Source organism: Balaenoptera borealis (genome assembly GCF_965194805.1).
Source record: "Balaenoptera borealis genome assembly, chromosome: 1".
NCBI lineage: Eukaryota > Metazoa > Chordata > Mammalia > Artiodactyla > Balaenopteridae > Balaenoptera > Balaenoptera borealis.
In genome coordinates this window covers 92,383,519-92,400,355 of record NC_138860.1, presented here as the reverse complement: position 1 = coordinate 92,400,355, position 16,837 = coordinate 92,383,519, and the positions used below count along the sequence as shown (strand labels likewise).

The window sequence follows — 16,837 nt, the reverse complement described above, 5'->3', positions numbered from 1 at the left end:
CAGTAGGATGGTAAAGCTGGTTCTAAGAGCATTTGAAGAACTGGTTATTTCTAGGAAGAAAAAAAAAGATTGCTAGATTATATATAAAATGAGTTAATGTTCTGCAGGGCAATGAATTAATAGATTATTATCTTTCCTATTAAACGTAATCATTTACATCTCTACCAAAAAGAAAATCTACAAATTTACATGTAACTGCACAGTATCTAGACTCTAATTCATAGCAAATAGCCAGGTCAAACACTGGTAAATTTTCCTACTGAATTAAATAATTAAATAATCCTGGGGGTGGGCTTGTTGAATAATGCTTCATGATTACATTGAAAGGACATACAGTCCTCTTCTTGCTTCCTGATTATTTCCAAGTGTAGGACAATTTTCCTTAACAGTGAAAGTTTTTTGTTAAAACACTTCACATTAGTCTTGTTCATCAGTGTTTTGGCACCACAATAGTCACTTCTTGAGTCACCTAACAAAGCTATTCAGAACATAACATTTTATGTCCTCCTATGTTTTCTCCAATAAAGCATTCTGGAATCTTGTGTAGTTTGAAAAGAGAATAAATATATTAAGTAACTATCAACATTGTAGAACAGTGTACAGTTATGTGGATGTTAAAATGTTGAGTAACTACTAAAATAATAATAATAACAATAATAATAACAATAATAGTGCAATGTGTAGCTTCCAAAAATAGAAGAAAGAAAGAAGGACCATATAAAAATGGCTTTAAGACTTCAGTAGATGGCCAGGAAGTAAAAAGAAAGAAGATGGTAAACATAAAACACAAAATAGTAGAAATGATTCCAAATATATCATTCACAATGAGTATAAGTGGATTTAACTCACCTGTTAAAAGGCAGAGACTACAAAATTGGATAGACAAATAAACCCTCCTTCCATAAACATGTCTAGAATGTAACAAAGCTAAAAGGATGAAAACAAGGGATTACAAGGAAAATAACAACAACAACAAAAAACTGACACAGCAATGTTAACATTAGACAAAATAAAAATTAAGACAAAAAGCATTAAGAGAAAAAAAGGTATTTTATCACGATAAAAGGAATGATACAATTGGTACTTTCATAAACTTTCACAAATAAAAAGAGAACTTGATAAAAACTCGAAAATGATAATCATTTTGGAAGATTTTGATGCGTTTACTAAAAACTGATACATCCAGCAAAGTAAAATTTAGTAGTAATACAGACTACTTTAATAAAATTAACAAGGTGGATCTAATATATAAAGAACCTTGCACCCAAACAAATGGAGAGTATTTTCAATACATTCAGTACACTTTTCTAAAATGACCACATACTAGGTCACAAGAAAATTCAATTTCCAAGATTTAATATCATCTATGTTCACAAAGCATTTAAATTAGTAATCAATAATAAAAAGATGGTTAAAAAATAGCAACAACCTTTAATTGGAAACTTAAAAAAAAATAAACAAATAGCTCATTGGGTAGAGAGGACATTACAATGTCATGGAATATTTACAACTAAAGACAATGAAAGTACCACATGACAAAACTTGTGGAATAGAGCAAAGTAGTACCTAGAGAGAAATGCATAGTCTTATGTATAATTATTCTTATAAAAGGAAAATTGAAAGCAAAAAGCTAAACTTTCAAGTCATGTAGGCAGTAAAAGAATTACATACTAGCAAAAATAAGTAAAGAAAGAAAATTGTTCATATATTCCATAAAATAGAAAACAAAGACATAAAGAAAGAAAAATCACAAAATAAAAACTGGTTTCTTCAAAAAATAATAAAGTAGACAAGCTTCTGGCAAGACTGATAAGAATGGGACAATAAAAATGAATAATATTCAGAATAAAAAATGGGGCCTAAATACAGCTAGAGCATGATTTTAAAAACCCCAAGAGAACAAGGTGAACAAGTTTATTCCAAAAACAATAGAAAAACTAGATAAAATAGTTAACACTTCTAGAAAAAAAACTAAAAGTAATTCAAGAACAAAAAGCCATAAAAATAAGTGACATAAATCTCTCTCTGTCTCTATCTCTGTAATAAAGAGGCTCTCCCTGCAAAACAAACCAAGTCCAGATGGTTTAAAGAAGAGTTTTTACTAAACACTTCCAACTCATGTTACTAAGCTACTGTAATCTCACAGTCAAATCCAGACAAGAACAGTAACAAGAAAATTATAGACCTATCTCACTCTCTTAGACGTAAAAGGCTAGATAAAGCATTAGCTGGTTACCTCTTCTGTTCAATATTGTATTGGGTGCCCTGGCCTGGACGGTGGAATACTATGCTGTTAAAACCAATCTAAGGAGGTGGAGAAATGAGGAGGCTTAAGGCAAGTGACCAGCGTCCCTAGGCCCTGCTGCATCTTTCTCCATTTCCAGCCCTTCAAACTGCTGTTTATCCTTCAAACACTTTGGCAGCCATCACGTCCTGTCCCACAAATTAATCTTTCATCTTCTGTATTTCCTTCGTACCTCATGCATATTTCTATAACCAAATGTATCTCAGGGTTTTGCAAGAATGTGGTTGCCTGACCACATAGCTAGCACAGAGCAGGATGGAAAGAAATGTTGAACAGCACTCTTCTCCAAAGGATCTAGAACCCATTCCCACTTCCCGCATTTAACTGATTTGTACAAAAGGACAGATTATGCTAGCAGTCACCGGGTCTCCCAACAGTCATCGCGTCCCCCGCCCCCGAAGCAGTGGCTGTGGCTTAGACGCCGCTGCCCTTCCCGTATTTCTCCATCAGAGAGGATGCCGACGCCCGACCCCACTTCCCACTTCCTCTTTCCTCTCGCTTTAAGCGGCGCAGAAACCCATCCCTCTCAGAAAAAAATCTTTAACAGGAAGCCCAGCAGCCCGGGTACCTGGCATCCCGCCCCGGACACGCAAGCCCGCGCGGGCCCCCGGCCCCCGACCCCGCCCGCGCAGACGCACCTCCCGCCGCCCCGCCCTCGCTGCCACGCCGCGCCCGGCTCCTCGCTGGAGGGGCCGAGCCGGTGCCGGGCGCCGTGGGGCTCGCGCGCCGGGCCGGCCGGAGAGGGCCGCGCCGGAGCGGGGGTGGCGGGAGGGCGGGTCGGGGCCGGGCTCCCGCTGACGGCTAGGCCGGGGCCGAGCGCGCGGCCGGCCATGGAGGTAGAGGAGGCGTTCCAGGCGGTGGGCGAGATGGGCATCTACCAGATGTACCTGTGCTTCCTGCTGGCGGTGTTGCTGCAGGTGAGTCCCCCGCTGCTCGTATGGCTCCCACGTCCCCGCTTCCTGGCCGCCCGGGGAGAGGCGTACCTCCCTCCCCACTCCCCAGCACTCGGCCCGGATGCCGAGCCTATGCAAACCCTCAGGTGTGGCGAGCCTCTCCCGCCTCCACCTTCACCCCGCGCGAGGGCGGCGCTGGGCTAGGCGCCGCGCGTTGGCCTGGGCCCCGGAAAGCCAAGGTCGCCGGCCGGCCTGTCAAACCAAGCCTCGGATCCTCGTCCCTTAGGCGCCATGCTCCTCTCACCTCGAGTGGGGAAGGACTGCGTAGGGGGTACTTAAGCCAGCGAGCTGGTTAGTAAGAGATGAAAAATCCAGTTGTTACCTGGAATACGCTGTGAATAGGAACGGAATTTTTAACCTGTGGCGCTGTCACTTTGGAATCTGGAACACAGAGAGGGCCCTGATCACCCGCTGACAAAAGGGCTGATTTAGAGCGGCCTCCTTCAGCTCTGGTATCTACTTACCATCTTTTCTTGGATTTGAGGGGGCTTCCTATCCAGGGGCTTTCAATGCATAGGGTTTCTTTCTTTCTGGTTTAAGTTCTGCTGGGTCATTCTGCCCAGAGTCCCCTTGGGTTGAGACTTTTTTTTAAGTCCATAGTGCCATCTACAACGTGTGGTGTAAAATGGAATCACTTCTTCGTTGTACAGAATTCTCAGAGACTGCTTTTTTTTTTTTCTCCAGATTTTAAGCATTTTGATTTATTTAAAAAGGGATTGTTCATAGAAAACAATTACTTTGAACAGTATACAGGACTGATGGAGACTGGTTATGCCACAACATCAGACAGTACAGTCAGTATCTGCTGTATGGCTGGTCTCTGTAGACGCCCTTTGCCGTCCTCGCCGAGGGTGCCTTGTGTCTTGAGTTAGTCCACTCCTCTGGCCCTTAGGAATCATCTCTTCACTGAATCGATGTCCATAATCATAGTAATCAGCACCACTTTGGGCTGGGGCGCTATAGCTGTTATCATAGGAATCATAACTCTGTTCGTCATAAGCAGTGCCATATCCATCATCATAGTCATAATCTCCATAGGTCTCTTGTGTTGGGGGCGGTGGTGGAGGTCTGTACCCAGTTGGGGGGACGCCTCTTGCTCTGGGAGTGAGAAGTCCTCTTCCCCGACTCACTGGCCCTCGGGTGGAAAGGACTCCCCTGGAAGTCGGTGTCCCTCACAGTACCCCGACTCCCACTGGCTGGGCTGTGACTGCTCCCCTTCCCCTGGTTATTGCTGGGGTTGGTACCCCTCTTGTACGCAAGGTAACAACTGGTACATCTGCATTTTCTGGACCACCATTCAAATATGTTAATTCCTGGAGTTGTGCTTGCCTGATTTCATCATTATAGTCAGGAATGGGGAACTTTTTGATTTCCTCCAGAGCATGTCCCATCCGGGCATAGGCTTCTGCTGGGTTGGGGGGCAAACACTTCAGTCAGAACATGGAGATCATCACTGAGGTGGAAGTACTTTACTTCTCCACTTTTCCTCAACTCTTCTTCTTTTGCCTTGTCTCTCATGGAGCCTTTTCCAAGGATGGACATTTTTGTCAAGGTTTCTTCTTGTAAACGCTTCAGAGAATTGCCACGTGGCCCCAAAAGTTTTCCCACAAAGTTGAACTTAGGGAACTGTTTTTACAGGAATTAAAACTTTCTGTCCCAGCCTAAAAATGTAGGTTCCATATGCTCAAGGTCACTACAAATACACTTTGCCACACAAGTTCCTCCTCCTTTGCCAGCTTAAATGGCCCATTTGACGTCAATTACTTCTTTTATTCTAAAGGCATTTCATTCACAGATCCTTTATTAGTATCTACCAGTCGGCCATTTAACTTATTCCTTCATTCAACGTATATTTAATGAGTGCCTACTATGTGCTTATCAGGGGCTATAATGTCAGATAAATCAAAGCCCCTTTCCTGTGAAGTTTGCATTCTTGTGGGGGTGGGATGAAGCAGGCAGGCAGTTAAATAATTACAGTTAACGTGTGATGATAGTTATTCTGAGGGAAGGACAGGATGGTCATGGGTATAAGCACCAGTCCGCCAGTTGCTTAAACCTTGCATAAATCAACTGCTCAACAGGAAGACTGGGAGGGTTGGAGGTGAGGGTTGACTAAGCAATTCTCTTTTCCATTAAAATGTTTGAAAGTTCAGTTGATTTCATAACCAGCCAGAAGAACCATTTAAATGATGCACTGACAGATGAAGTCAGTTCTTTCTCTAGCAAAACAAGTTCTCAGTTCACAAATATGCAATATTCTGAGGTTCCTTTAAGTGTGTTTTAGCTTTAAATGCACTTTCCTGTGGGGAAAAAGTATTTGTGCTAAATCACAAAAGAGTATTTAATGCAGAGAGAATAGAATTGAGACCATGATGTCTGACGTTCATTTATAATATTTTCTCTTTGAGAAAATTCTTTTCCTATTCTAACCAAGAACTTCAGGAACATAACTCCCTCTCTGAGTAATCTCACCTACACTCTATCTCCTGTATCATTATGTTCTCACCTGCCTAGTCAGGTATCCACTGACCTTGAATAAGTTTGTCTTGAGTGGAGTGTGGCACTAAAAAGGCCACCGTTCTGTGTTCAGGACCTGTTAAATTTCCATCATTTACTTTTTGTTATGGTTGACCCAGTTGGTTAGAGCTTGGTACCAAAGAGGTCTAAGCCCATGACCATGACTGTTCACTGAACCCTGCCTGATGGGTGGTCAGTATTCACCATAGAAGAACTAGCTCTTAGAGTGTTGGGGATGAGTGACTGACTTTATCTTGTAGGTATGGGCTGAGGAGGTGCGGATCCCAAAAGAGTAGATGCCCAGGTCCAAGCAGAAGTGAATTCTTCACAGCTGCTACCTGTTTGTGAGGACTCAACTACCCCATTGAGATACATAATCCAAATGGTCCTGTGGTCACCCAAAGCTCTCCTGGATATGAGAGTGGAGTTCCCCAAAGGCTGCTCTATCAAGTCTGTTGTTGGAGATGATTTAGACTAGGGGAGCTGGCCTGCAGAGTGCGAGTACTAGAGGGTCCCATCACACAGTTGTAACACGATGCTTTCATCATTCTTCTGGAGGCTGCTTCCTCTAACAGGAAAAAGTAAGAAGCCTTTTTCAGGGTTGGTTGGCTTGAATGGAAGGAGCTTGATGTTTGCTTTTTAAAACCAAAGCACTTGTCTACCAGTGCCCAGTGAGTGTACAGACCAATGGTATAGCAGCCCTGCGAGAGAGGGGGAGTCCTGCACATTGTAGATGGGACTGCCAGGGAGAGGGACCACCAGGGAGAGGGGGCTGCCTCAGCGGGAGCCTTATCTGCATCTGTGGTTTGGTGATGACCAACTCCAGCTGAGAAACACAAAACTAGAGGGACAGAGATGGAAACCTTACAGATTCTTTTGTTTTCTTCCTTCTAAGATCATTATTATTTTTTAAATGATATTAACTCCCTTTACTTCAAACACATCCAAGTTCAAACTAAGAGGACAAAACCACATTACAAGCCAACTCTAAAGGTCTTTAGGTTAACTGTTTTCTTGGATTATAGATATCATCCGGTAGCTCCTCAAACGTCTCAGTATTGTTTCCTTTGCCTAGGAGACCTACCTTCACTTGCCTTGCAAACACAATCTTTGGAATCTCCATAGTGGTCAGCTTTCAGATACGTACAGAATAAATGCAGATTTTGTAGATTTCTCATCAACATGATAAGATACAAGTGACCTGATAATAGTGATACTTGGTTTTACAGTACCTAAGCAGAAAGCTAGAGGAGAAAAATCGCCTTCTGTAAAACTGGTTGTGCTATGAACAAGCAATAAGATTTATAATTTTGCAGTTAGAAAAATTCTTACCCACTCAAATATACATGCCCTCCTTTGGGCAAGAGTTATTTGTGGTATTTAAATATGAATAATTCTATTTACTTTTTTACCATTTCTATTTTCCGATCGTGATTCAAAGTTGACGCCATTATCACTATTTTGTGTTTGTGTTAGTGTGTGCTTATTTGCCAGACTGTTTGGAGGAAGGTTTGAGTACAATTCTTTGTTTCTTGATCCGTTTAGACATAAAGTGGAAATGGACCCTACTCCTTTGTTCTAAGTCAGAGACTCCGGCTCCTTCGTTTTCCTCAGGATCATGAATCATATGCCGTGGTATAATTTGCACAGAATTTAAAACATCCATTAACCAACAGGAACATGTAACCTGTAATAAACATTCGTTTCACCCGCAGAATTGTGATGGTGCTGTGAACCTCAGCTTGAGCTGCAGTACTCTGGTGTTTCGAAATGCATTATTTTTATGTAAACTTTAATAACCCCAACCTTACTTTTCAGATCCTCGAACTACCAGTGCATTCATATCATCCACGCAATAAATATCTTTTCACGGTGTTTTAGAAAGTGGAATGACTGAACAGGTATTTTGCAGAAGAGGGAACTATAATAGTCAACCCATGAAAGGATGTTTACCTTCAGTGGTCATCTGGGACAGGCATATTAAAATGACTATGAAATATCATTTCACACTTATTAGAATAGCAAACATTAAATAGTCTAACAGTACAAGTGTGATGAAAATGAGTAGAAAGTACCCTATTTACAGAACAATTTGGGACTGTCTAGTAAAATTACAACCAGCATTGGACTCCTAGGTATATGTACGACAATATCCCTTGAACATGTGCATAAGCAGATATGTATAGGATGTTTATTGCAGCACTGTTTGTAATGACAAAAATTAGTAACCACCTAAATGACTCTCAAAAAGGGACTGGGGACTTTCCTGGTGGTCAGGTGGTTAAGACTTTGCCTTCCAATGCAGGGGGTGCGGGTTTGATCCCTGGTCAGGGAGCTAAGATCCCACGTGCCTCTCTGCCAAAAAACCAAAACATAAAATGGAAGCAGTATTGTAACAAATTCCATAAAGACTTTAAAAATGGTCCACATCAAAAAAAATCTTTAAAAAAAAAGGACTAGATAATTAAAATCTGACATAAATTTTATAGAATATAACAGTTAAAATGAACAAACTAGGTCTACACATAGCCACATGGATGAATCTCTTTTTTTTTTAAATAAATTTATTTATTTATTATTTATTTTTGGCTGTGTTGGGTCTTCGTTGCTGTGCGTGGGCTTTCTCTAGTTGCGGCGAGCGGGGGCTACTCTTTGTTGTGGTGCGCGGGCTTCTCATTGCGGTGACTTCTCTTGTTGTGGAGCACGGGCTCTAGGCACACGGGCTTCAGCAGTTGCAGCACACGGGCTCAGTAGTTGTGGCTCGTGGGCTCTAGAGCGCAGGCTCAGTAGTTGTGGCACACAGGCTTAGTTGCTCCATGGCATGTGGGATCTTCCCAGACCAGGGATCGAACCCGTGTCCCCCGCACTGGCAGGCGGATTCTTGTAGATCAAGAGGAAGATACATCTCTACCCTCTTCCCAGGGATATCCTCTCACTTTGTTCTTGATTCCGTATTACTCTATATCAGTTATTTCTGATCTTCTATCTTTCTGCATTCTCTGACCTCCCAAGGAGTGGCCCGCGTGGTAGATTTAGGTGGTCTATGGAAATGTTATTAAATAACATTAACTCATAAAGTGAGAGGGTTATTCCCTTTCCAATTCTTCTTTAATCCTTTTGTTTATCTAAGAAGAAAGTCTCATTTGGTGCTAGTATTTCTGAAAACATTTGCAAATATTTCTGTTTTAACAAAGGGAATGAGCCAGAATTAAGGAAAGTTCAGACTTTGGTGGAAAACATTACCTAGTTAGACTTGAATAACATTATTATGTTTTTATTGTACTTACTATTCATTTTCTTTTAAAACTTTTTAAAGTTATTAAACATTTCAAATGAAATATATAGAATAATATCACAAACACACATGTACCTACTTCCAGGTTTAACAAATGCTGATATTTTGCCATGTTTGTTTAAGGTTGTGTCAGCATAGTTCAACCAGAGAAACAGGAGACAGAACTTCTAGGCTGGAGATGTATGTGTTTGTATATATACGTGTATCTGTAGCTGTATATACGTACGTGATTATATATGTAATCAGTGAATAATTTATTATGAGGATTTGACCATATATAATTGTGGGAGCTAGTTTGCCAGTCCCTGTAAGGCTGTTGTCTCTGTGTCTGATGTTGGAGCTTGAAGTCTGCAGGGAAGGCAGCCTGGAACACATCAGAATTGACTGGAATCTGTGTCATTCTCACTGCCTGCAACCTTGATGAAGCACATCTGTTTCATCATGGAACTAAACACACACTTGGCCCAGGAGTCAGAGCAGCCAAAGGAGGATCCAGGGGAGTGTAGATCAGTAGCAGGTCCAGCTGCTGTGTTGCAGCGACAAGGTGAGGCAGCAGAAACATGACGGTGGATGTGAGGCACAAAATCACTGGCCCCAAAACCTGCCCGAAAATCTCTCTTGTGCCCCACCTTAAATAAAAATGTGCCAGCTAACACTTAGTGCTGTAGAAGAACATTGTATTTTTTTTAAATTTATTTATTTAATTTATTTATTTTTGGCTGCATTGGGTCTTCATTGCTGCGTGCGGGCTTTCTCTAGTTGCGGTGAGTGGGGGCTTCTCATTGCGGTGGCTTCTCTTGTTGCAGAGCACGGGCTCCAGGCGAGCGTGGGCTTCAGTAGTTGTGGCACATGGGCTCAGTAGTTGTGGCTCACGGGCTCTAGAGCGCAGGCTCAGTAGCTGTGGCTCACGGGCTTAGTTGCTCCGCAGCATGTGGGATCTTACCGGACCAGGGCTCGAACCCATGTCCCCTGCATTGGCAGGCGGATTCCTAACCACTGAGCCACCAGGGAAGCCCTAGAACATTGTATTTTTATAGTTCCATCTGGCTGGTTATATTTGTATTGATATACAATTTTATTTCTCTGTAAATTTACTTAAGTTAAGAAATTTGAGTCAATGTAAAAGCAGACCATTAAGTAAATAATAGAAAACAAATGGGCAGGTAACACTCTTGCAGGGGGTACTCACGTGACTGAAGTTTGGGGAAAGCTGAGCCTGTCCAGTAATACTTCTTCAAGGAACACTAAAAATAGGTTCTTTACTCTCATGACTGATCAGACTTTCTTTGGCCTAAGAATTCCTTCCCTGATTTTTGTTTTGACTAAACCCCTAGCAGTCTTTCACTGCCTAGCTCAGGTGTCACATTTGCAACCTTTTCCTTATTCCCCGAGTTGGAATTCACATCTGCTTTCTTTGTTCTCTCACTAACTTCATTTCTACTCTGGCTAATAGAGCATTTGTCCAAATCTGCCTTGTATTTATAGCTCTGGACATATTTGTTGTCCTCACTTGAATGTATGTGCCTAAGAAGGAGACAACTGTTTCTTATCCATCATTGTTATCACCTGAGGCTCAGAATACACTGTGTTGCAGTGTTGGTACTCACTAAAATTTTTTAAAAATTAAACTGAAATAACAGAAGGAAGGTGGTCAGGTGGTGGCATTCCCATTTTATTTGGGAGATTGAGAGAGAAACTGATGCAGGTCAAATAATGTGTCCAAGGTCTTAATTAGTGGTTGGAACCAAGATTAGGTCCCATAATTACTGGTTTTTAATCCATCATCATTTTCTTTGCCACACCATTATGCAAGGAATTAGTTAACCAAATATATTATAGCCTATTATGTCCACAGTAGTGTGTTTGGTTTCTTGAAAGGATATAGAAGTAGAAATTAGGGTTTTCTTTTCTTCGGGAGATGGCAAATCATTAGAAGAGAAAAATTTATATCTATACTGTTAAATAATGGAACAAAGTAATATTTCCCCAGTAAATAATACAGCCACTGAATGCTTTAGACATTAAGAAAGAGACATCAGCATGGTCCAGAGTGGTTTGTTGAAACTTCAGGAAGAGGGTTGAGCTTGAGCTGAAGTTTGAAGGTTGGGTTAAAAGAGAAGTGGGTAGGCCGTTTCAGGTGGAAAAACATAACATTGGAGAAAGTGTAGAAGAGGGAATGACGTAGACCCTTGTTACACAAAGTGTGGCCCAGACCATCAGCCTTGACCTCACCAGAGCTTGTTAGAAAAGCAGGATCTCAGGTCTCATCCCGGCCTGCAGAGTCACACTCTGCACGTTAAAGTTGGGAGGCGCTGATAGATGCCATTTGGATGGTGCTGTGCGATTTACTGTGTGATGCTGGCTAAAGAAATACCCCTTTGACCTTCAGATTAGGTTAGTTAGATATGAATGAACTAGATAAAGATATACTGCCAGTGTCCAGTCTTACTGGAAGAAAACATGAAGTTTAGAAAGGTTTTGATTTGCTGGAAGTTTACGAGAGCTGAGATTCAGACTCAGGTGTACAGATCCCATGTGCTTTTCACAACACACGATGAAAAGTCCTGTTTGGGGAACTGAACAGGCTAGTACAGAAAGCCTGGATGCAGATAAGGTAGCCATCGGGTCATGTGGTGGAGATCTGGATGCTAGGACAGCTATCATTCATCCATTAGTATGTTTTGACCAGAGGAGTTTCACGAAGAATGTCTCAGGGAGACTGATCTGGTGGCATCATGTGGATAAATTAGAGTCAGGGAAGAAATGGGACTTAGAGACATCTGTTATTCAGGGCGTAATTAAATTTTTTAATCACAAGAAATAGTATCAGTAAGTCACTCCACAGATGTTTATTGAATACCCACTTTGTGCTGGGCCCTGGGCATTCGGTGCTGCCTTCGTGATGTGGTCATACTCATGTAATGCTTTTGATTGAGTCAATTAGATAACTGAGTTCTAAGTGCATAAAATACTAACAGTGATGACAACAATAGAATCATCTTTGATCCCTCCCCCCAACTTTTTCTCTGAAAAAAGCTCTGGCCCCAAAGTTAGGTGGCTCCCAGTCTCATCCTGGCTTTGCCATTAGAGTTTTACGTACCCTGGAACGATTCACTTAATCACTCTGTGGCTCATCTTTCCCACTTACAACATAAACATCATATTTACCATGACTTCACAGCACAAGATATTGTGATGAGATAATTTATGGGAGACATTTTTGGTTTCCTGAGTATTATAAAGGCTCATAATGCTGTTAGTATAAAATTACTTTTAAAGCATTCACTTTTGAAACTTTAAAAATTCCAATCCCCCAGTGCATCTTAGTCACTTTTCTAATTATAATTACATTGAAGGGGAAAAAACAGTCCCGCCATCTGTGGCACTCGTTCTCCTTCCCTGGAGGTAGCACTAGAGAAGATAATGATTTATTTGAGATGTTGTTGGTCCCACTCCGAAGGAGAATGGATGGTGGTTTCTCATTGTGGCTTTAAGACCCATCTGCTGATGGGTGCAATTCTCTAGACAAGGCTACGTAGTGAATGTGTGCACAGAGTCACAGCAGAGGGAAGAGTGGGAGAGTGTTTGTACTCTGGGGGAAGAAGCAAGATGAGAGCTCTGTGACATTGTCACAGACGAAGAAGGCAAACCGAGGAAAACCGCCCCATGTGCCTTGTATAGGTGGTGCATCCCCTTGACTAGCTAAGGGCTAAACCATCTTTGACTTCATAGGACCACGTGACCCATGTATGTGGCTCTGGTGTAAAGTACCTAACAGTAATCTGTATGCAGAGTTTAAGCATCTCCTCTTTTCCCTAATCTCATGATGTCCCTTTCACCTTTCATAGTTAGCATGTATCATAGATGCCTGCCTACTCTCTCTTTTACCTTTAGCAAAACCAGGCATGGCCATTTGTGTCAAAGACAGAAAGGCTGACACCATGTTACGGAGGCTGGCACTGCAAGGAAGAGCTGCATGTTTCCGACCCCTCTGGTGACACAAAGCCATGGCCCTGTGTATTCTGTGAGGTCCCTGGGTGTGTGTGTGTGTGTGTGTGTGTGTGTGTGCGCACATGGGGTGGGTAATGGAAACATTGTGAGGGGTAGGAAGAGAGCAGAGAAAGTGAGAAAGGAGGAAAGTGCTTATTCAACCTACTGATTGCTAAGGATAATACTGATTAATACAGATAGTACTGATTAGCTAGGTTTCACTGCTCCCTGCGTTATAAATAAGGGTATATATCAGCACCACCTCTTTGTTTTTTAACTTTTTTTCTGCACATTGTAGTTTCTTCCAAGAATGGTAGCCTCCACAATGAAATACACCTCAGATTAGAGGACCCTATGGAGCATTTCCTGTTTTACAGAGAACATTGCTTATCCTAGAATAATACAGATAAAAATAAGATGCATTAATATATTTTCACCAAGCACTTAGAATGGTACCTGGCATATAGTTAGCATTAGAGAAGTGTTTGCTGTTATTATTAGTATTCCGTTATGGTCATTCATTCATCCATGGACTTGTTGAATGTGTGATATCGTCTATCTAGGCCCTGAGTTATTTGCTTTGGGAGCCTAAAGGTGAATCAGACACAGATCCTGCCCTCAGAGAGAGTATATTTCAATAGAAAAAATAAGACAAGCAGATACATATGGTGCAGTGAAGAAAATGATATGGGTTCTAAGGAAGGTCTAAATGGAACTTTTGGAGGTGAGGAGAAGCAGGAGAGGGCTTCTGGAGGGGTTGGAGGGAAGGCAAGGTGGTAGGAGGTGGCATGGAGGAGGGGGCATCTGAGTTACATCTTGGAGGATGGGAAAGGTTCAGACGTTCACAGCAGGAGAAAGTGCTTTCTAGGTGAAGTGAATGGTACGAACAAAAGCAGAAAAGAGCACGCTTAGAGAAAAAAATATAACTAGTTAGCTTTGCCAGATTGAAGGCTGTGTGTTTACTGGAACATGTGTTTTGCATCATCTCCTGAGTTTCCTTTTCCCCATTTTTTTTTTTTTTTCAGTTCTTTACCCATGAATTAAATTTCAGCAGATTGTAATCAGGAAGGGCAGTTACTAAAATGGGTGCAAGTGGCTTTGTAATTATAGCTAAATGTGTAATCTATCTGTTCTTGTAATTTTTAAGGTTTTCATTTTTGTAAGCTGATTGCCTCCTGTCCTGAAAACTTCCTTAATAGTATGCAAATAGGGGCCAGGAAGCAATATAAACCGAGAAACGTGTTTTCCTTTGCGTTTTACAGTAAATCACCCACGCAGACTGACCTGTGGCAGCTTTGTGCATCTCCAGAGGCTCACAGTCATCCGACTCACAATAGATTGGGGCTGCCTTACAACCTTGCAGCCTTGGCGGAGAGGGGAAAAATCACATCTTGGGTTTTACATTAGCTCTCTGTTATGACACACACAATGTCATGACTTCTTTTCTCTTTCCTTGTCAGTAATTCCATCATCTACTTATGATAAATTATTCTGCTTTTGGCGCTTTAGCTTATCCCCTTAACAGCTGAATATGCCCCTCCAGAAGGGTGTGGAAGGAGCTGGGAGTTCCCTGACAGTGGAGATAATGCTGTGGGCAGGTCTCTCCATCCTTTCATGCCGCAGTCAACTCGTCCATCCAGTGGGGGTGTTACTATATGCTGTACCGAAATCACATGCTTTGTGTTTTTTAAACACTTACTCTGTTTAAAGCTATTTTAAGACATTAAGTTCTAAGTTAATAGTGATAATTTTTTTTAATTAAAAAATTTTTTTAAAATAGCGATTGCTTCAAATAAGATTGTCTCAGTATGGAACAGACTATTTCCGTGTTTTCCTAATAAATTTTAAGCTTGAAACAATCATCCAAGGAGAGTTATATAAATGGATCTATAGCATTAAAACGCTGCACAGGGCTCAACAGCTTATAAACCCAATTGTGAATCTCCAGAAAGCCCAAAACAGTCAGTGACAAATGTCATATGTGCTCAATAAATATTCCTTGAATGAATGAATGAAATAATTTTTTCTTTAGAGGGAAACTATGTTTAGATTAAACAATGATTAACTACAGCTAAAGGTTATAAAGTGAGTACCTATTCCTGGGATTTTGAATTGTTTACATCTTATAAGTTGTATACTATACTTTAGTACCTACTCAAGTGCATATAATGCTTCCCTGATTTAATAGAGCATCTGTCCTCGCCATGTGTTTGTGTGTGTGTGTGTGTGTGTGTATACAAACACATACTATTTTTGGAAACATTTAACTATGCCACAACATGTTTTCTTGTTTAGATTGTGAATTCAAGACCAAGATACTCCTGGGCCCTGGTGACTGCTTATCTGAACTGAGGTGTAGTGGTCAGGAGAAAAGAGCTGGAATGTTAGTCTTCTAAATCAGACCCAGTAATATCACCCCCTCCCCCACTCCCTGCCACTGCGGAAGCATTTATGTGCCGTGTCCTCAGCATCAGATGTATCTCAAATGTAGAAGAAAACCCTCGGAGGAAGTAGAAGGTGCTTTACAGATGGGATTGCCGATGGCTCCGTTAGTCGTAGATCAGGAAGCTTCCTTCTGTTTTCTCCTTTGTTTCTGAAGCGTCTCGTTTCTGTAGCTCCTACAGACATAAAAGCGAGACCTGCTCTTTCAAGGTTTGTGAGCTTACTAATTGTGTTTCCTCTTTTCAGCTCTACGTGGCCACGGAGGCCATCCTCATTGCGCTGGTCGGGGCCACACCGTCGTACCACTGGGACCTGGCGGAGCTCCTGCCGAACCAGAGCCACAGCAACCGGTCGGCTGGTGAGGACCAGGCGCTCGGGGCCTGGCTCCTGACGGCCAACGGCAGCGAGATGCACAAGCACGTGCACTTCAGCAGCAGCTTCACCTCCATCGCCTCCGAGGTAACGGCAGGAGCAGGGGACAGGCCCTTCTGACCACTGAATGATCCCCCTGGAGCCATTGTTTGGTCTTGTTGATTTAAATCTCAGCTCACCTTCCAATCACTTTCTAGTACATTTGAGAGTTAAAGGAGAATATCCTATGGAAATACATTGTTCTTCCTTCTTACTGCAAATGGGAGAAGCATGAGTCCTACCAAACTAGTTATAGATGAAGTAAGACATAAACTCCAGAAGAGCCCCATTTTGATTAGCGTATCCTTTTAAAAAGTGAATTAAAACTTTCATGTCTTTTTCTTTTTCTTTTTTAATTAATTAATTTATTTATTCATTGATTTTTGGCTGCGATGGGTTTTCGTTGCTGCACGTGGGCTTTCTCTAGTTGCCGCAAGCGGGGGCTACTCTTCATTGCGGTGGCTTCTCTTGCTGTGGATCACGGGTTCTAGGTGTGCGGGCTTCAGTAGTTGTGGCATGCAGGCTCAGTAGTTGTGGCGCACGGGCTTAGTTGCTCCGTGGTGTGTGGGATCTTCCCAGACCAGGGCTTGAACCCGTGTCCCCCGCATTAGCAGGCGGATTCTTAACCACTGGCCACCAGGGAAGTCCCCATGTCTTTTTCTAATATCCTCAAAAATTAACAAAGTAAAGAGAGGGAAATGTAATGGCTCATCTATAACACCCACAGTTGATGTTTAAGTCCAGTCCTGTGTGTAGACTGCATGGGGTACCTTGACTGTACGACGTAAAATACAAATGGTACTGCCCAGTGTGGGCAGAAAGCCTTACCTTCAAGGGGACTTTCCTAGCCAAGAAGGTTCTGGTAACGAGAGCACCGTCTGGGCCAGCCTGAGGTATCTGAGCTGAGGATAGATAGTCTGGTGA

General features: G+C 42.1%; 1 protein-coding gene and 1 pseudogene across 11 annotated transcripts in view; one reads left to right on the top strand and one right to left on the bottom strand.

The window, feature by feature from the left end:
* Nucleotides 1-849: 849 nt before the first annotated feature.
* On the bottom strand, nt 850-7,226 carry LOC309608090 (KH domain-containing, RNA-binding, signal transduction-associated protein 3 pseudogene; annotated as a pseudogene). The gene is made up of 3 exons (XR_014249649.1): nt 7,180-7,226; nt 3,723-4,919; nt 850-927 (listed from the first exon to the last, which is right to left on the bottom strand). The product of XR_014249649.1 is annotated as a KH domain-containing, RNA-binding, signal transduction-associated protein 3 pseudogene (transcript).
* SLC22A15 (solute carrier family 22 member 15) overlaps nt 935-16,837 on the top strand; it is a 124,399-nt gene continuing 108,496 nt past the window's right edge. For 6 of the 10 annotated variants that reach the window (XR_014237845.1, XR_014237847.1, XR_014237849.1 and 3 more), the window contains exons 1-2: nt 937-3,222; nt 15,749-15,961. Coding sequence is in view for 3 of the 10 variants with exons in the window: in XM_082369197.1 (XP_082225323.1) it covers nt 2,761-3,222; nt 15,749-15,961 (675 nt within the window). In the remaining 7 variants the exon portion in view is untranslated. Of the gene's footprint in view, nt 3,223-15,748; nt 15,962-16,837 lie in introns of all 10 variants that reach the window. The other 4 variants (XM_082369199.1, XM_082369198.1, XR_014237846.1 and 1 more) reach the window with 2 other exon arrangements.